Genomic DNA, 21538 nt, shown 5'->3' on the forward strand with positions numbered 1-21538 from the left:
ATATTAATACAGGGATGGGCGTAATCAGGAAAATGAATAATTGAATAAAAAAATAAGAATACGTTTTCTCTCATCATTTCAACAATTTTGAAGAACGAATAAATTTTTATTCTTCATTCAAGCACTTTCGAATGATGAATAAATTTGTATATTTGTATGTAAATTTTTTAAACAGGTGAAACCATATTCATAAACTTCTAAAAATATTCCTAATGATTAATCTAAACCATTTCTCAGTGATAAGAGGTCTCGCAAGGTGTCGGTTTTCATTTCATCAAATTTCAAATCTCCCTGTAACTTCAAAAAATAAAACCTGTGCACATCTATGTAGAATCCCAGTTTTTTAATTGGACTTCTAATTTTGGGAATTCGAAATAACGGTGCAGATATGATGACCTTCAAAAAAAAACAAAAATGGACGACAACTCTAATTAAAAATATTATCAGCCTATAGTTCTTTTAAAACTCTTTCGTTTGACACTAATATTTCGATATTTCATTTATGTACCTTTCGTATAAGTAAAACGAATTCGACTTTTCAAAGAGGTGGCAACCCCTTTAAAAGTATTTTCAAACTAAAATCTTTCGCCTGCCATTGTTATAGATACATATTTCAATCAACTGATGAATTAAGTTGAATTTAATTTTTTAGGCACATGGCAACTCCCCTAAATACAGTTTAGAAATAAAGTATTTTCAAACCCATTTCGATTGATACCCATCTTTTGACAATCCATTTAACTTATTAAATATTTGAGCTTAATTTTTTCAACAAAAAAAAATATAAAAATGTTCAGCTTAAAGATTTCTTAAAACTCGTTCTTTTGATAACCATATTTTAAAATTTCATGTCACTTATGTATAAGTAAACGAAATACCACTTTCAAAACAGGCGGCAACCCTCTTAAAAATTATTTTTGAACTAAAATTTCCTTAAATATTTTTCGCCTGACATTGTTATAAATATTTCATGTAACTGATGAATTAAGTGGAATTTTATTTTTTAAACACGTGGCAATCCTCTTAAATATAGTTCTTAAATAAAAGATTGTAAACCAATTTCCATTGATAACCATCGGTTAGTAATTCATTTAGCTATTATATAATTTTCGTTTAGCCCTTTAAACTGGGGCAACCTTCAAACTACAGTATTTCTTGGAGCTCTTTCATTTGACATCCATCGTTAATATTTAATATAAAAAATATGTAGTTCAATAAGACTTCTCAAATAGGTGGCAAGCCTATTCAAAATATTTTCAAACTACTACCTTCTTAAAACTTTTTTGTATGACACCCATATAGCGATACCTTATTCACTTACCAAATTCCTTTAATTAATTGAATTACATTTTTTGTGTGTGGCAACCCTCCTATACGTAGTTAAGTTATAAAGCCATTTCAAAACCGATTGATACCCATATTTAATAATTGATTTAACTTTTTAATAAATTTGAGCTTAATTTCTTAACAGGTGGCAACTCTTTTCGAAAACGTAAAACCTTCTTGAGCATCCACACTCTACTAAACCCTTCAATTTGACACCTGACTTGAAAATCGAATGAACGGTACGGATCTGATGGTACTGAATATTAAAAATTTGAATTTAATTGTCAACAGGTGGCAATTCTTTTCGATATAATAAAACCAGTTTGCACATCTCCAGGCCAAGCGCTTTAATTTGACACCCCAGTTTTGAAAATCGAACGAACGGTGCAGATCTTTTATCCTGAACAAAAAATGCCTTCGCGTATTATATATATAGATTGAACTAAATTTTTTAAAAGGTGGCAACTCTTTTCGAAAAAGTTAAACCTACAGCCAGAGCCCATTAATTTGACACCTCACTTTTGAAAATCGAACGAACGGTGTGGATCTGATGGCATTGATTATTAAATTATTTGAATGCATTTTATTATCAGGTGGCAACTCTTTTCGAAAAAGTTAAACCTACAGCCAGAGCCCATTAATTTGACACCTCACTTTTGAAAATCGAACGAACGGTGTGGATCTGATGGCATTGATTATTAAATTATTTGAATGCATTTTATTATCAGGTGGCAACTCTTTTCAAAAAATCAAACCAGTTGGCACATCTACAGGCCAAGCGCTTTAATTTTGCACCCCAGTTTTGAAAATCGAACGAACGGTGCAGATCTTTTATGCTGCACAAAAAATGCCTTCGCGTATTATATATATAGATAGATATAGATATGCTGAATACTCTGAATAAAACAATGCTATTCTTGGTTGTTACGAATGACTTTACATAAAATTCAAATTCGCACAGTGGCCGGTGCCCATATATGTATGTATGTAAGCTACGGCAAAATGATGGTCAAAATCTGTATACTGCCATGCCTATCCACCAGCCGCACAGAAACCAATATAAAAACGAAACTTTATAAAAATTCAACAGCGTCTACCATATCTGCCTTCCAATCTACCAGGCGTGGGAGTTCGCCCGCCTGACTCGTTCGTTATTCTGACTTATCATGTACTTCTTCAAATCGTCATGTCGCGATCTGCTCATCGTAGACTTCATCTTAACGTCGTTGCAAGTCTAGAGAACCGGAGGGGTATTCTTCCGAAATCCGCAATAAAATCTGCGTTTTTCTAACTTTAGTCTTGCAATTGCCACGTCCATTTCTAGGGGTTTGTCGCCTTAAAGACAAATCTTGCCATACAAATATTATATGTGAATAGGTATTCTATCGGAATCTGCAATAAAATTAAAATGTTTGCAAAAACCCGATGTTTAACATGTTCCTTAATATATCATTAGTTTTCGAAAACAAATTACAAACAATTTTTTTTGACTCTTACAAAAAAAACCAGCTCGCCATAAAAAAAAAATGTTTAAATATTTGTTAAATTGGAGCGTAGATATACGTCATTATGTGGAACCATTTTTTGGTTTTGAGCTGAATAACGGTAAATTGCAAATATCTCGAAAACGTATCCATAGAAAAAAAAAACTAGATTTTCGGAATAACCGAGCAATTCTACATAGAAATTGGTTAGTGGCGTCTGGAGACAAAAACCAAACTCAAAATTTGTGATCCAGTGTAATTTGTTAAAATCATAATCATTATTTTAACTATCATTATCATAATTATCCTCATCATTATTTTCATCATCAACATCATCACTTTACGGAAGTTCTACTTTCAAAAGATTTCTGCATAGAGCCGATTAATACACCCACGTTGCCAAGAAATGTAATAGTAATTGTTTTGTTAATTGTTCATGAAAAGGTAAACAGCATTGTCCTTTATAGGTAACACTATGTAACAAGGTTTTTGTCCCTGGGTTGTAATTGTTATTTCCTAGTCAGTTAGGTCCCAAAAGTATAGAAAACAGCTATTGTCGCAAGATAACTTTGCTTTTTTTTGGGGATTGATTAGAGAAAGTGACTCGCAGTTTAAACGCAAATGTCGAAAAACCACCCGCTTCTGATTTACTTTTATGTTTTTGGTTTTCTGAAGTTTTAATAAAATTTAGTTTTGATTTATATGTGCTGTTCTGTATGATTTTCTCTGTAGTGAAAGACTCAAACACGTTTTTCTCATAATTTTAGCATATTTTAATGAATCACATTGTCCTGGTCACAAAAGCAAAGTTTCCGAGGAATATTAGGTGGTTTCCATACTTTTAAGGCATAACAGACTAGGAAATAACAATTACATCCCAAGGACTGAGAAATTATTTTTTTTTGTTACTTAGTGTAATTTATGTGTACATATATTAATGAATCCGAATTGTTAAAAATTCTCTCTATGTTTTTGTTAAGCATAAAAACTAGTTTAAATAATATAACCTTCAATAAAAACAATCATCATCTTCGCTTGCGTCATTGTCATCGCTTACAGCATCTTCATCATCACTATAATTCTCCATAATTATCAAATGTTTTGCTTCATTCGGCAAATCCTCCCAATTTTTTTTAGGGTAATTTGCTCATATTTGATATAACAGAGCTGGAACTGATCAAAAATCTATTGAACATATCCGGTTCCTTCCATCTCAAATTACTGACGCTGAGGGGAAGTGAATTTAATTTCCGATAAAACTCACAGGGATTTTTCTTTTTGCCCAGAAATGCGATTTTTTCGAATCATGATTTTATCTTTTTTTTTTTTGTTGAGTAGGAACGCTTCTTTTTTCCTCTCTTAATCACGGTAGTTGGCGCGAATGGCGGGGTCGCCTCTCTTGTGGATTGGGCAGAGTATCTACGCATAAATTCCAGTCGCCGGGCATGCGTTCATCTGACCATATTCTGCATAAGAGTTGAAGCATGCTGCATCTGTACCTTATCAACTCCTCGCAACCAACATCAGCGACAGTAATTTTGGAATGCCGATTTGTAGCCAAATTCAAAGTCGCTAAAAACTTCCGATAAGCTTTTATACTAACGGTGTTGTGCATTTTTTAACATCCTTTGTAGGGAACATACTAGGGGTATTCTCGCAGTCTTGCAAAGCCCTTGCACGGTGCACGCTTTGCAAAGCTGTCCTATATGATTTACCGTGCAATCCGTGCAAATTGAGCACTGTGCAAGGGCTTTGCCAGACTCGGAAAAAAACGCCTACTTTGTTTGGAAGAAAATTTATTACTTTTCAACAACTTAAATCGAAGAAATTACTTCTATATAGTTAAGAAGCTCTCTTACCATAAAATAAATAATAAATAAATGGGTTTAAAACCTACTTTTTTATTTAAAGTGGCATTTTTGTTTTTTCTCTCTGACGTCAGGATTTATTTTAAAGCAGTTTGTAGTTTCCAAGATATGATTAATTCTAAAAATTATTTTAAAAATTCAATGCAATGTAAACACAAATATGGGTACTAAATGAAAGAGGAAATTTCGTTAGAATTAAAAAAAAAATAATAAAATTTTTTGGATTTACAAGGACGAATATTTGACTTTTTAAGCTGATAAAGTTAGAAGGACGAAATTCGAGGATGTTTATATAAGTCCTAAACATATAATTTTTCCAAAAACAAATATTACGAAATTTCAAGGATAAAATTTTAAAAGGACATTTTCGATACTTACCAGTTCTTCTGTTAAAATTTTACAGGATTTCTCCTTTGATTTTATACCCATACTTCTTCTCTAAGCACATTTCACTGGATTTTTTAAATAATTTTTGAATTACTGGCGTCAGAGTGAAAAACTAAAAACGCAATTTTATTATATTTGGCCCACGGTTTCGCGAATATTTTGATTTTTGTGTGTAAAATTTACTATCGTTCGTTGTTATGTATATATAGTGTGCTAGACATTTATAAAAATATATTAACTATTAAATAAAAAAAAAATTAAATATAGCCAATACTGGTCAAGAAAAGGAAATCCTATTATTGCCATCAGTGCAAATTACAAATCCCGAAAATCCCGGGATTATCCATGAAATCATACGCATAACTGTTTTCAAATCTGAAAAGACTAGGAAATTTATAAAACCCAGTTATGGAACAATTCTTGTTATGCATTGAACTTTACATTTAAGATAAAGACGATTCATAAACAGCGACTTCCTGCGCCCTTGACTACTAATACCGCCATTTTTCCCGGAAATAATCTTAAAACGTGATGAGAAAGTCATTTGTGAAATATAATCGAACACTTAGTTGGATATTTCTTGACATTTTGAAACTTATTTTTTTTTTGTATATAAAAGGACTATAAACGACATTCATATACAAACGATACGGTATTCAAAACGGAATCGGTATCCAACTTTTCAAAAAAAAAAAACAAGTAAGGGGAAACGGTATAATTACCTCTGCCACATCGAACAATTAAATGTGTTTCCTCGTATATATAAATATATACATATACATATGTATGTATGTATGATAGATAGAAGCGACTGTGTGTTCAAGTGTTCACTCTTGGTCATAGAACANAATATACATAGTACATATATGTATGTATGTATTAATGTACATATACATATGTATGTATGTATTATAGATAGAAGCGACTGTGTGTTCAAGTGTTCACTCTTGGTCATAGAACAGGATTATTAGTTGCCTACTATGTCGCGTTCGCGTTCATCATCACTTGGCTATGCAAACAAAGAATCGACGAGGTGTGCGAGATACTAGGGTCAGAGTAAAGTAGCAGGCGAGACGGCGAGACACCTTTAGTCAAGTCAAGCGCTCATTTAAATTTAATGAAGTGTAAGCGAAGTTGGCATAAAAGCGTGTACCACGATTGACGTGTGCGACATACGCTATGCTACTTAAGTAAATGTCTATGATTATGTGTGTAGGTAGTAAATCTTTTATACAATAACACCTGTATGCGGCTACTACTAATAGCATGTATGTTCATTAGGAATGTTAATTCCGGGATCCCGGTATCCCGGCCTTTTTAAACTTTATTTGCCAAGAATCCCGGGATTTTCGGGATTTGTAATTTGCACTGATGGCAAAAATTGAAACTCCTTTTCTTGACCAGCATTGGCTATATTTCGGTTTTTATTTAAAAATTAATATTGTTTTATAAAAGTCTTGCTCATTATACATAAAATACCGCGCGATAGTAAATTTTAAACCCAAACGTCAATATATTCGCGAAACCATGGGCCAAATATAGTAAAATTGCGTTTTTAGGTTTTCACTCTGACGTCAGTAATTCAAAAATGATTGAACAAATTCAGAGAGATGTTTTTAGAGAAGAAGTATGGGTATAAAATTAAAGAGGGAGTCCTGTAGAATTTAAACAGATTCAAGGTTTTGGTGCAGAAGAACTGGTAAGTATTGAAAATGTCCTTTTAAAATTTTATCCTTGAAATTTCGCAATATTTGTTTTAGAAATAGTTGTATGTTAAGGATTCATATAAACTCTATAACATCCTCGATTTTCGTGTTTCTAACTTTATCAGCTTAAAAAATTACCCATTCGTCCTTGTGAATCCAAAAAATTTTAATTTTTTCAAATTCTAAAGAAATTTCCTGTTGATTTTGGTATACATATTTTTATGCGACATTGCATTGAATTTTTTAAATAATTTTTGCAATCAATCATATCTTTGAAATTACAAAGTCCTTTAAAATAAGTCCTGACATCAGAGAGAAAAAATAAAAACGCCACTTTAAATAAAAAATTAGGCTTCAAACATGATTCAATAAAAAAAGGTTTGCTCAAAAAACAGTTTTCTCGCTCCCTCTTGACAATATCGGCTCCCTTAGCAAGGCACTGTGCGTGGGTTCGTGTGTGTGTGTGTGCAAAGCTTTTGTAAGGGAGCTAAGGGAGTGTCAAACCTCGAATGTCACTAATGAGCAAACCTTTAATTATTGAATCATGGCCTCTCAAACAATATAGAAGCAATTTTTTCGATTTAAGTTGTTGAAAAAAATGAATATAATCCCGGGCCTAATCCCTGGGTTGTGATAACGACATCCCGAAAATACCGGGATCGGAAAAAGCTTAAAAATTAACATCCCTACTGTACATATGTGTATCTAATACGTACATATCGCTCATTTACTTCAATAGTGTCATAATCCTAAAAAAAAATTTTTGAGTTGAGTATGCAGAAATTACCGCTAAAACTTTAAAGCCGTCTTTCTCGAGTTTTTTTTTTTTTTTTGAGTTATGACACTATTGAAGTAAATGAGCGATATGTGTTAAGAGTAGGTGCGCGTTGTCTTATAAGTCAATAGAGTAAGTAAGATAATTATGATTCGTCGCGAGATGAACGATTTGCTATTAAATGATAGCATAATATGAAAGGAATTAAAATACTTAAGTAAACCGGGGTAGCTATCATCGCAAGGTACTAACACTCAATGCTGGAACTCCAGAAGCATTTTGAAAATGGCAAATTTAGTTAGTCTAGACCAGTGATTCCCAAAGTGGTCCAGGTGGACCCCCAGGGGTCCACGGGAGATTCGACAGAGGTCTATGTTGGCGTGAAAAAAATGTATATGGCTTCGATAGTAAAGAACCAAAGTCAAGGCGAATTTATACAAGGTGGTGTTGATGGCGAATTTAGATTTTCGCCACGGCACTTGCTAATGTCAAAATGATGTGCTTGTTGTAAACATAGCGAATTCATTTTACAACAAACACATCATTTTGACATAAAGAAAATCTAAATTCGTCATCAACACCACCTTGTATAAATTCGCCATGGCCAAAATGGTTGCTTGATAGCCTATTTACTTAACTTTAATTTTTTTGAGTGGCTCTTGACGCACTGGTGAACTTACCGTCACTCGTGCCACCTGCAGACTAAAAAGAAACGGATGTTGGTATAACACTGAGTGAGGAGATGCGGAAATTGCTCGAATTGCGTCCCCATTCGTCCTTGTGAATCCAAACAATTTTAATTTTTTTAAATTCTAAAGAAATTTCCTCTTGAATTTGGTATCCATATTTTTATTCTACAAACATTGCACTGAATTTTTTAAATAATTTTTGCAATCAATCATATCTTTGAAATTACAAAGTCCTTTAAAATAAATCCTGATGTCAGAGAGAAAAAACAAAAACGCCACTCTAGATAATTTATTTATTTAGTTAGTTAATTAATTTATTTCTTATTTATTTTATGGTTGGAGAGCTTCTAAAACAATATAGAAGCATTTTTTTTTTTATTTAAGTTGTTGAAAAGAAATGAATATCTGAATCCCGGGACTAGAGAAATACCGGTATCGGAAAAAGCTGAAAAATTAACATCCCTAATGCACATACATACATATATGTATGTACATATCGCTCATTTACTTCATAGCGGCATATATTTGAGCACTTGTCTCTTTTCAATGCTACAGGATAGTACGCCACCATTACCTTTGTTGAAGAGATTCTAGAGAGAGAGAGAGTTCCCTGAGAGGGAATGCTGGTTTAATTTCATCACTGAGCCCGCAAAACTGACTCAGGGTCAGGATCTGGAGTATTTTTCTAAGTTAATGGAGATAAGCTTCACTTTTTCTCTTGGGGAATATGCTTCGGTCTTCCAGGCTGAGGTATTTGCAATCCCCAAAGCCATAGACTACGTGGTGGAAAATAGGTGGAGGGGAAGGAGTCTCGACTAAATTATGTTTGATAAATATAACGAGCTTGCTTTACTCTGGGTGCCGGGCAACTCGGGAGTGCCTGGAAATGAGACATCTGACGCTTTGGCCGCAGTTTCGTTGTTTCAAGGTTTGTGTTTTGAAAATGCGAGTGGCGAATAATTTTCGCATCACTTTAAAGCTCGGAGCGATAAAAATAAAAATGATACCATAAACACAAATAAACTACTTGACAAATACATCACATGCAAATCCATGAGTGAGCCGAACATGTGAGGAGTTTGTTTAGTTTAGTGCCCTTAAAAAATATAACTCCTCAGAGCGAAATAGTTCTTTCATGGATTTACGAGCTCTGTCTTTTAAAACTTGCGAGTGTGTAATTACATTATTTTAATAAATAGAACACAAGAAAATATTTTATTTTTATTTTTGCCACTCCGCAAAATTACATCGTTAGATTTAATCTTCACTTTTTCTGATGAGCATTGGGAATATGTTAGAAATGAGCATCAGGGGGTCGGTCCACCGAAACCAGTAAACGAGAAAAATAAGTTTGGCAACCTCTGGCCTAGGCTTAATTAACTCAACTTAATATTTTGACCAACCTGTTGTATAAAAAACTATGTCGGCGGTTAGTTAAAACTTCTGACAAAATATTTTTTTATTTTCACCTTTATTTCAACATAGATTGATTAAAAGAAAAATACTGATCACAAACAGGGTTGAAATTTTGAAATTCCTATTTTGTTTGTAAGTCAAATATTAGTGGCATTATGCTACTATGATAGCACGGCCGAGTAATCATAGTCAACTTATGTACATTAGTCGAAAAAAATTATAGCCGCATCAAATTTTGACAAGTTTTAAAATATTATTTTTGTTGTTATTTTTTGTTGTTGTTGGTTAGTTTTTTATAGTCGATTCTTTAACAACATTTAGTGCAAATCGTATCCCAATTGTGCGAATAGCCAAACATTTTTCTTTATCACAATCGCGAAAAGTAATTTGTTGAAATTTTTCAATAAAAGATTGCTGTATTGTACCAATGTTTTGATAACAAAAAACCATTTTTCCAATTTTTCTTATTTTGTACCAATAGCCCAATATAAAAATGCACATATCTGTACAAATGTACCAATCGAGTGACACTGCCTTAAAAATTTATGCAATTTCAAAAAAAAAAAAATCAACAAATTTTCGTAAAAATTTCGAGTTTTTAATTAGATACTGAGTATGTAGTTTTGTAGCCCATTGCATTCTAATAGACAAAAAAATACAAGTTTCAAATGACTAAAAATTATGGTTGATTTTTTAGAATTTTTCGAAAAGCTCGAAAGTTTGTTGCATTTTTTTATATTGCACAAAGTTGGAAACATGGATGTACCCGGGTATTGNCAGCAAGAAGCACAATTCGTTGAATAGGAATCCGCTTTTTTTTATATTTATTGCTGGTAACTGACAGCCGTCGGCCGCGGCGCAGCACTTAATCTCACCTGCTTATTCATCATTTTTACATATACATATATGTATATCCCTGCAACTTGCAATGTACAAACAAATTACACATTAACACATCACAACTGTGACACCCTTAATTACGTTAAGTAGCTTTAGGGTGTACGGCTATTCATTCGCCTTTTATCGAAACCCGACTTTCGAGTTACTCGAAAAATGGCAATTCGAGAAAATCGGTTCCCCATTTTCAATTAAGAAAAAACCGGTTTATTTTAAATAGACATACTGAATTGCTGAATATCAGGGACGGAAAATAATCATAATTTTTTTTTAATTTTAGGCAAAAAAAAATATTAAGTTTTAACTATGCTCACGTACCTGTTTTCCTACGTCCTACTGTAGTTTACAATGATTTTCATTTTTCGAGTTTAATCAATAAAGATTGAAAATAATAATTAATATTTTAGTTTTATTGTTTCGCTCAAAGGAAATAACTTCATTTCATTTCATTTATTGAACAAGAAAATTAGTGCTGTTATGCCGACTTTCCACTAGGCATTGGAAATGACAAACAATGTATGTCATTTGAAAAAATGCCATGTGGAAATGAACTTAATGACCACTTTTATTTTAACGTAATGATATATGTAAATTTCTAGGAAATCTTAAATTTTTACGAACGTTTGTTGATTTTTTTTTTAATGTTGCGCAAAGATTGAACTTTGGATTTATACGGGTTGTGATAAAGTATTTTTATAAACAAACAATTAAAATTAAATAAATTAAAAATTCGATACAATTAACAGTCGAAAAGTACAGTTTTTGAATAGATTTTGTACTGAAGGAACAATTGCATTTCCCAACGCTGAGTAGAACTCTCCTTTCTTTGTTACCAGAAAAGAGGGGCGGAATTTTTTTTGCGCAGAACTGCTTTCTGTGTAGAGATTTTTTGGGGTGAATTTGTCCGGGGGATTTTGTCCGGGTGATTTTAGTAAGAAAAGAGTTCAGTTTCGTCAACTAAATATGTTTTTCTCAACACCTGATTTGGTTATAGGAACATTATTTGGTTATAGTTACCAAATAATCTGTTGAGGGGAATATATTTGGATGACTTTTTTGCTGAGTGTATCGTTCATGTAGCATTTCAGCCGATCGGAATAATTCTAGGCGCTCGTTTGGGGAAGAAATGTAAATCTGCACATCATTTGATTTGATTTCTTTTATCTAGTTATAAACTTCCAAGCATACATACGAACATACACATATGTACATAATTACATATTTATGCTTATACATGTGTACTTACATACGTATGTATGTACATACATACATATATATTTATGCATGGTTAGTTGCGTCGTTACGGGTTATCCTACCCGTGTGTATCTCTGTTTGTATCAGCTCTTTTGGCACATTCTTTTTCATCGAGTGTTCGGCTTCCATTTTTCCTTGTGACTTATATGTGTATGAACATGCTTTGAGAATGACCTTGCGTATATGGGGATTGCTTAAGAAAGTATTGTAGCTTGCCTGCATGCCATTTCACAAAGCCATTCGGACGCTTTAAAATGAAACAAAATGAACGCAATTTTTTTTTTTCGGAGAGCCAATGTTACTGCTATGAGCAACATCAGACACGTCGGCGTCGTCGCTGGCATCGGCAAATGAGATTTCATAATTTTTCGCTTGGCAACAGAGTCTTCTTAACTAACAATCTGTGAAGGTTGTGTGCGGTATACAGGGCGTATGATTTACGAATATTTCTCTCATGTGCATACTTATTCTTACATATGTACATATATATGTGTGTGGTATGTATGCATGTACATACATAAGTACACTTAGGTCTCTTTTCATGCGGTACATGCGTTCCTCAGAAAGTTCTTTACTTTCATACAAAAACAGGGGATGCGTTCCAGCATTCTCAAAAACCGAATAAATTCAGATACTCCGCGTGAAAAATTCTAAAAATCCGCATAAAGAAATCTAGTGAGCCAATATTAAGCAAAAAAAAATATATATATTTCTTCACTTCAACACTTATTATTCCATGAAAAACTGGACATTAATGAAATAAGTAAATACAATTTTATCTGTATTTGAACAAAAAATAAAAAATAAAAAATACCACAATAAATACATGAGTTATGTAAAAAACAAAGAAAAATTATTTATCAGAAGCATTGGGGCGAATGAATAAAAACAAACCGATTGTTTTTTTTTTTTAAATTGCATACCTTTTTTTCAATTTTGTTTGAATAAATCGAGTAAAGTGTAAGAAATTTAAGAAAAAGCAATTGCTTATTTTTTATTCATACGGCCCGGCCCATTGTCTCTTACAACCTCTCAAAAAAACAAAATCGCTACAGCGAACAAATGGTTTGAAAACCCGCATAAAAAGAGACCTAAGTGTACACACACATTCAGCAGCATCGGCAAAATAGCTTCATCGAGCCAAAGTGATGGTTGTTCAATTATTTCGCACAAGTCCTGTCGCCCGTCAAATTACAAGAAAACAATCACAGTTCAACAATGTAACAAACCAATTACAGCAGTGTCCTCTAGAATAAATTCTAAGACTATATATATATGTTACATATATATTTTTTTTAGTTATTATTGATTTCCATGCGGAAATGCTTAAAAAAAATTCGACTACTTTTTGCGAGTTTTTGATTTTTTGAGTTATGTATTACTTTCTTTTAACAAACGAGCAATATGTGATTACATTCGACTAGTATAACATAAAAATCAGTTGAAACTTTTGTTATTATTTCGGGGGTAATAAATTTTTATATCAATAGCACATAGATACACTCATGGCAAAAAGCATTGGTACAAAGTTTTCAAAATATATGAAACAATTTGAATTTTTTGGTGCAAAACTCAATAAATCGTCATGCAAATTTTAAATTTTGTAATCTGTTTTTTTAGGCTTAGAAGTTTTAGTAAGGAATTTCCACCATTTTTCCATGGGAAAAAATGCTAAAAATTAACGGTAAGTCCCAGCTTCTTCAAAATTGCACTTTATTATTATTATTTTACATTATATAAAGTTGAAAAATTGCATCAAAATTTTCCTGACATTTGCACAAAGAAATTAGAAATTATGCTTTTTATTGTAGTACGAATCATATTTTTATAAAAAATTCTCTGTACAAAATGTTTTGTCGTGAGTTTATCTACAATTTTTTTTTTTTTGGGAAAGACTGTTTTATAGACTTCAGCCGGAATCGAACAAGCGTCGCGAATGTACAAAAAAGAAGACAACTCAAATTAATAGTGGTATTACACTCAAAATAGTAGATATTACTGAGATAAGCCGAGATTTTTCCCATAGATTTTTAATTCTTACAATGAGAGTGTTCCGGGCTTGAATCGATTAATTACCAATCGAGTAAAAGTGCATGTTGAAATTCTTTTTTTCAATGATTAAGTTATGATTCTTGATACTTGGAAGGTAAATTCGTAGTAAAATTCATGACCAGTCGTAAAAATTTAGGAACATAATGGCAAAGTGGAATCCAAAGCAAGTGTGAGTCACACTAAAGTTGATGTTCAAAACATCGTTGAAATTGACATCAATCAATGTATCGACAATTCAGCGATTTTAGGAAATCGTAAACATCGATGGCAAACATCGAATTTTGAACCGATATTATCGATATCTCAAAAATATCGATGCATCGTTTATATTCCTTATAGCCATTGGTATAGTCATGCATGCATGCGCCTGGAATGTGCGATGCGTTAATGGGGAAGGTGCCTCTCATGGCTTGGCTGGTTGATGAGGACAAAAGTTGACATCACTTAAACTTATAAATGAAATGCAAATGCCAACGACATGAAGTAGTAAATATAACATTTTTTCATTCGTAAGTGACGTGTTTACGTTTTTTAAAATATATTATTAAAAGAAAAAATTAAATAAAACCGATGCGGTAAAAAAAATCCAATCCAGGACCCGCTGCGCTAATCGGTGGAGCATTCGAGTCTTCAAATGATGAGTTCTCCTTATCCTTTCTTGGTTTAACATTCAATTAAAAATGTATTCAATTTTTTTTCAGAAAAGTTCATCAACGAGAATGGCGGCGATGAAGCGGAATATACATATAGCTGCATCGATGTCGTTTTTCCAAATTGCCAATAACCGCATGTAATTAAAAGCACGCAACAAGATGTAATAATTAACCTTTTTATGNAATTAACTTTTTTATGCTTAATTTTTGTGAATTTGTATGCTAAAATGTCTATTCCCTATTTATATTTTCGCGACTGTAGATGAGTCCGCCGAAAATTCGCATTTCGTTTAGTTTCTAGATGTTAAGCAATCAATGTATGAGTTTTTTTAATGAAATATCTTTAAATAAAGGGTTATAAAAATGTTTATAAAGAGCTTTCTTTTGAAAAGATACTCTTATAAACCACTTTTTTGAACCTTTATTATAAGTTTACACTTTTAGGCTTTTAAAAAGCTTTCTTTTGAACATTTATTACAAGTTTATATTTCTACGCTTATAACCAGGGAACGGATTTTTAGGACCTAAAAACCTATAAAAAAGGCAAAATAAAATAACGAAATAGGCTAGAAAAGGCAAAACAAAATAGCGAAAAAGACAGGAAAAGGCACTAGGTATTGCCAAAAAAGCAAAATCAGGCACTAAAAAAAGACAGAAAATACGAAAAACAATCAAAAAATACATTCATATTATCAGGAATAAGGGCGTTTTCCTCGCCCTTTACAATTTTATCCACTCCCCTTATTGTCTCCAAGCCTTCGTTAGCTGAGAAAACGGCTTTGAATTTTTTCAACACCAATTTGGCAAGAGGTCCCTGCTCTTCTATAAGCCGCATGTGTATATTTTTTAATCTTAAAAAACAAATTGTAAATGCTATAATCACCTTTTTAAAGGTAGAAAAGGCAAAAAAAGGCAAATATCTTAAAAAAGGCAAATATCTTAAAAAAGGCAAAAAAAGGCAACATCAAATGTGTATATATGGAATCAGGGAAAGCTAAATCGTGGACATTCTTAATCGAATATAATCTATCTCTTTAGCAGAAAAAAAAGGCAATTTCCATAAAATCCGTTCCCTGCTTATAACCAATGTTCCATTTCGATTATATTACGCTTACTTTCAAGCGTTTTATAAACAAAAAAAAACAACGTTTTGTAAGCTTAATGTTTATAATTGAAAACTTTAAAAAAAAAACTTTCTTTAAGTTTATTTTGCTTGTTGGGTTGAGATTAAAAATGAGAATGTGTGTGTGTGTGTGAGCTTGAGTTCGAATTTTAAAATTATATTGCTGGCAAACGTCATACTGGTTTCAAAGTAGCCCTCGGTGCGGTAGAACTCGGTTGGACGCCACTGTTTTTGGAGATTGGCAATGCAATGGCAATACGGCTAGTGCTTTTCGGGGATTTTCGAAATTATTCAAGATTTTTTACGGATGTTTCCGATTGTTTTAGCTACTTTACTTTTCGCCATTTTTTTTTTTTTTAATAACTTTGATGCTTTTTTGGGACTTTTCCTTAATTTTTGAGGACTTTTCGGTGTTCTTTATGTTATATTTTTCAGGATTACAGGATTATTTCGGGATTTTTGCAACTATTTTGTTCTCATTACATTGTTTGAGATGCTGATCGGTCGAGAATCGAGCTTTGGTCTACCGAGTGTTGGGGCATTACGCACCTTTGACCACTCGCCTACGGTGTCCACCGTTTCTATATATTATCGATTATCGCTATTTACTGGGTTAAGTGTTAAGAAAACTATTTTGGTTAACTTACCATAATCAGTTGGCATGGCGCACAGCGCTTGATGATGATGTGGATGCTGAGGGCAAATGCTTTCGGTTGGATGCGGCGGCAAGTAATACTCCGTTGGATAGAAATCTCCGGTATACTGAATATATAGCTGGCTGGACGCCGACGATGGCGGTGCGGAGGCAACGATCGTATTGCCGCTACTACTGGCAGCACTGCCTGAGCCAGTGCTCAACGATACTCCAGGAGCATTGCCGCTGCTTGAGTTGCCAACTCCTCCTGCGCCGCCGTCGTTAGCACTGCATGCACTGGCGTGAGCGGCGGTATCGATCAAAAGTTGTTGGGAATGTTGAGACGTTTGTGACTGCTGCACTGCTGCACTCAACACAGCTGTTTGTGCCTGCACTGGAACCTGCGGAGCTTGTACGCCCGTTAGAGTGCACTGTTGCGTTGGGTGTGACTGCGTTTGTGGCGATTGTACGTGTGGGCTGTGTGGATGATGCAAGTGCTGCGGTGGAGGATGGCCAATTCCGGCTGCGGCTGCCAGTTGCTGATGCATAGCTGCAACTAGGGCCATCTGTTGTTGATGCTGCTGTGGATGGTGAACAGCGCAAACGGGTTGCACCAGCTGAGTGCTGCCCTGTGGTGGTGTTGCTGCCTGTTGCAGCAGCGGTGGCGAAGCTGGAAGTGACGATGTCGTCGGGCCCTCCGTTGGCGATTGTTGTTGTTGCTGCTGGTGGTGAATACCCAAACCGCTCGAATTTGTCTGCAATGACGTCTGATGCTGAACATTGTGACCATGCAGATGTTGATGCTGATGCTGATGCGGCGATGCCACTGCTGCTCCATGTGCGTACTGCGGTGGCTGCTGCTGGGCTACTTGCAGCTGAGGGGCTTTTTGCTGCTGCTGCTGCTGCGGCTGCTTTGATACAACCATAACTATGTTGGTTGGAGGTCGCTGCTGCTGCTGCTGTTGTTGTCGTTGGCTTTGATTTGAGTTTGGGTTAAGGTGTTGTTGTTGTTGTTGTTGTTGTTGTTGATGATGCAAATGTTGTTGAACTTGATGCTGCAGCTGCAGCTGATGCTTATGTTGATGCTGGTGTGGTTCAAAGGAGGATGCGTTGCTGTTCAAACTGGAAGTCGATGAAGAAGGGGAGGAAAAGCTATTGGTGAAGTTGCCACTAGCAGAATTTTGGGCGCCATTGCTATTGTTGTTGTTGTTGTTGTTATTGCCGGCATAGTATGTTTGAAGGAGTTGTGGCGGGTGAAGTTCCTGTGCAGTCGAAGCGTTCAAGCGAACCATGTCAACGGAAATATTAAAGGCCGCGGCGGCGTTGCCACACAAATGTAATGTGACGGTTTATATTGCGGGGTTTCAATGTTTTATTATTATTACTTATAAAACACATTTATTTACAAAAATGTTCCCGTTAATCTGCACATTGAGTTTTGATTTGGTATTTTGGTGGTCTCCACTTTCTCTCGTTTATTTGCTTACTTCATTAGTATTTATTTAAAAAAAAAAATATAGTCAGTTAAACTTCTAGGGCAGTTTTCGTTTGAATGCATTTATATAAAGAACACCTGGAAAATTTCGTTAATAGCAGTCATTTGTAAAAAAATATCCGCTATTTTTATGTATGTATATTAACTTAAGGCCAAACTGCACGGAACAATTGCTTACTCTGAACTGTGGAGTAAGTGGGTGGAGTTCTCAATTATTTGTGAGCCAGATCCGTCAATTTGTAGTATTTTAGTTTGGTTTTCCACCAATCGAGAGGGTTTTAATCGAGATAGGCTCGTTTTTCTTTAATATAGGCCTTGTATTCAGCTTTAATTAGACATTTTTTAATGTCATCGAGCCTTCGCTTTTGCTCGAGGAATATAAAATTATTTCAAGGTTGGCAATAAGACTTTTAACAGAACTTGTTGAGCTTCGCATTCGCAAAACATTCCCATTATTTGATGCGAATGCGAATGCCGTCGATGTTTTTGCAAGACCGCCCATCGACAAATTGAAAAACCTCCTATCTAACGGTACTCAAATTTTACAGGAGAACGAAGAAACGGCTTTTCTTTGAAGGCATTGCCTAGCTATTATTTTACAAATTTGTTGTTTTAATAACGATTTTACGATTTTTATGCATAAATCTCGATGCTTGGAGTTCAGGGTTACCAAATGTAATTTTTGCCACAACGCAGTGCACCAGGAAGCCACTGAAGTCGACAATTTTTATACTAAGATTTTTAATAAGAGCATAGCCATGCGTAAGCTCTTCACAGAAAAAAATGTCAAAAATATATTCTTTGAAATCAAATGTTGGTTTGACGTTTCTTGTTTCCATATACATAGTAGAGAATTACAGGAATTAAAATTTTGGAATAAAATTAAACACAGGGTATGCCTGCGGTATTCCAGAAAAACAATTTTTTTAACGAAATTTCAAAAAATGCTAAATTTTAATGGAATGAATAAAAAATATATGTAAAAACAGGTTATTTTTTATTATTTTATTAAATAGTACGGGCTTCTAGCTTTCAAAAGCAGAAATAAAAACCTGCTCATTTTTTGCACTTTCTGAAGTAATGCGTTTTTCGCTAGTGCATAAAATAATTTTTTCATTTTTTGTCAGTGCCTTGAGATCTGCACGATTCGTTCCATTTTCAAAAATGAAGTGTCAGATTAAAAAGTTTGACCTGTAGACAATAGAAGGCTTATTTTTTTTGCCAAGAGTTGCCACCTGTTAAAAAATTAGATGGCTAAAAAATTAGATTCAAATATTTTTATATGTTAAATGAATTATTAAGAGATGGGTATCAATCGAAATGTGTACTAACTGCATGTAGAGAGTTGCCACTTGTTTAAAAAATCAAATTCCACTTGAATTACAGTAATTAGGTTATTGAAATAGATAGGTCTCACCATAAGAAAGTCAGATGAAGGAGGTTTAAGCAGGTTTTAGCTTAAAAATATTACGAATAGGGTTACCACCTGTTTGTAAAGTCGAATTTAGTTAAACTAAAATAATAATTACGTCAAACGATAGGATTACGCCATCGTATTTGTTATTTTATTACAAATACATACATTGTCAATCAGTGATTTATTCTGATTACATTCCTTTTAAATTACTGGACTCTTAAATTATCTAAGGAATGTTTTTACTCATCACTTATTTCTTGCTAAATATGTTAAATTTTTTCATTTGTCTGATACTCATATTGATGTACATATGTATTTCAGTTACCTTATTCCCTTAATTAAAGTGAATTTGATTTTTTAAACATGTGGCAACTCTTCTACGTGTCATTTAGAAGTAAATTATTTTCAAAACTAGTTCAATTGATGCCCATATTGTAATATCTAACTCATTTAAATTATATAATTTTAGTAAAATTTGTAACAGTTGGCAACTCTTTTCAAAAATAAAAAACTTTATTGCACATATACAGGCCAAGCCCTGCCATTTGACACCTCACTTTTGAAAATAGAACAAACTATATGTACATACCTACATACAGTCAGTCAATAAAGTTTAGGTACAGCGAATTTTTTACAAATCGGGCAACTATTTTTTAAATATTTTATTTTTCGATAATTTTTTATAAAAATATGGTCAATTCTACAACAAAAAACTCAAAAATCACCTAAACTTTATTGACTGACTGTATGTAAAAGCCACAAGAACCCAAATTTTCAACTTCAAACTGCATTTACAGTGAAAGTATGAAAGTTATCCAAAAACAAATTGCATTTTTGAATTTAGCGTCCTCAATTTTACTAAGAGGCGAATTTTTATTTAAATCCGTAAATAATTCTATTTTTGCCCACATTTTATATGGAGAGGGAAGCACTGCGCAACGGTGATTTAGGCGCTTCTCAAACTGGTCGATGGGCGGTTTTGCAAAAAACATTGACGATATATTTTTTTGTATACATACGTATGTACAATAAATATGTATCGCTAATATATTGAAAGACTATCAGCACTAAAAATAAGGAAGGGATTTTTGAGCTAACGGTACAGAATTCTACTCGTTATACCATCTTTCATAATATGGCGTAAAGGATATTTAAAATATATTCTCAGCTTTAATTCGAGAGTTGAAAGCTTCAAACGCGTCTCCTAAAAACCCCCGGTATTTTCAGTTGTGACCGTCTTTTAGTAAATGAGCGATACTTACTTTGCATACATATGTACATTAGGGCTATGATTTTTTTTTAGATTAAAATGCCTGTGGTGGCAAACGATGAACTTTTGTAAAAATTTCCAAGAAATAACAACAATTTTGATAAATTATAAAAAAAAAATCCCGCGCATAGCGGAATTTATTATCAGTTTCTAAGTGGAGAAAATTAATATTCAAACATGTTTTTCTTCTCAAATGTTTTATGGTTTTATTAAAGTAAAATAGATTCGTGGATTTAGTGCTGATACACATCGTTTTTAAATCAAAACTTGGTAGGCAAAAAGGAATTTCGATCGAATTTTTATACTAGGTATGGGGCTTTGCCATGCAACAGCCTTGTAAATGAAATGAGTGTGCGCGGGAGGTATTTTCACGAACCAACAAAAATATAGCCAAAAAAGTAATATATGGACAAAAGTTCATTAAATGCAAGCACAGGCAAATCAAAATTTAAAAAAAGTGTAAAAAAATCATAACCCTAATGTACATACATACATAAGTTAGGTAAAAGGAGGGGGGGCTGACAAGTGACAGTGGTTTTGTTTAACTAGAAGTTGATATGTATATGTAGATATATGTATATGACAATTCGTACGCGAACACACGAGAACTGACGGAATGTGTCACGTACATACATCTGTACATACATGCATACATACATACATACATACATATGCATATTAAATAAACTTGTGATGGAAGTTTACAGATTGGAAAGTTTGGAAGGATACAAGTGAAGAGGAAAGAGGTCGCGATGTATCGTTTTCAGTTCAATGAGCATACTAACGGTCAAGGGAATACGAAATAATGTCCATTGTTTTCTGTGGACCAAGCATTATCCAACTGCAGATTTCCAACCTATGATTTTTTTTTTATTTTGCACTGTTGAATAAAAAATTACAATGCGGCAGTAATATTTGCATACATACATACATACATATGTATGCATATGCGTGTGTGTGTTAATAATCTCAGCAATCCCTAATTAGGATGGTAGGGGATACTACACACAAACGCTGTGCCACGCAGCGTAGATAGAGTTATGTGAGTATACTTACTAACATATCGACATGAAGGGGGGCATAAAGGACAAA

General features: G+C 33.7%; 1 protein-coding gene across 1 annotated transcript in view; it reads right to left on the reverse strand.

The window, feature by feature from the left end:
• mtgo (miles to go) overlaps positions 1 to 18343 on the reverse strand; it is a 30817-nt gene extending 12474 nt beyond the window's left edge. Inside the window, exon 1 of the mRNA XM_017619293.1 lies at positions 16278 to 18343. Coding sequence (XP_017474782.1) covers positions 16278 to 17556 — 1279 coding nt within the window. The 5' untranslated portion in view covers positions 17557 to 18343. The remainder of the gene's footprint in view (positions 1 to 16277) is intronic.
• Between the last annotated feature and the right edge of the window lie 3195 nt (positions 18344 to 21538).

Source organism: Rhagoletis zephyria, unplaced genomic scaffold (assembly GCF_001687245.7).
Source record: "Rhagoletis zephyria isolate East Lansing unplaced genomic scaffold, Rhagoletis_zephyria_1.1 Rzeph_scaffold_01830, whole genome shotgun sequence".
Classification (NCBI taxonomy): Eukaryota; Metazoa; Arthropoda; class Insecta; order Diptera; family Tephritidae; genus Rhagoletis; species Rhagoletis zephyria.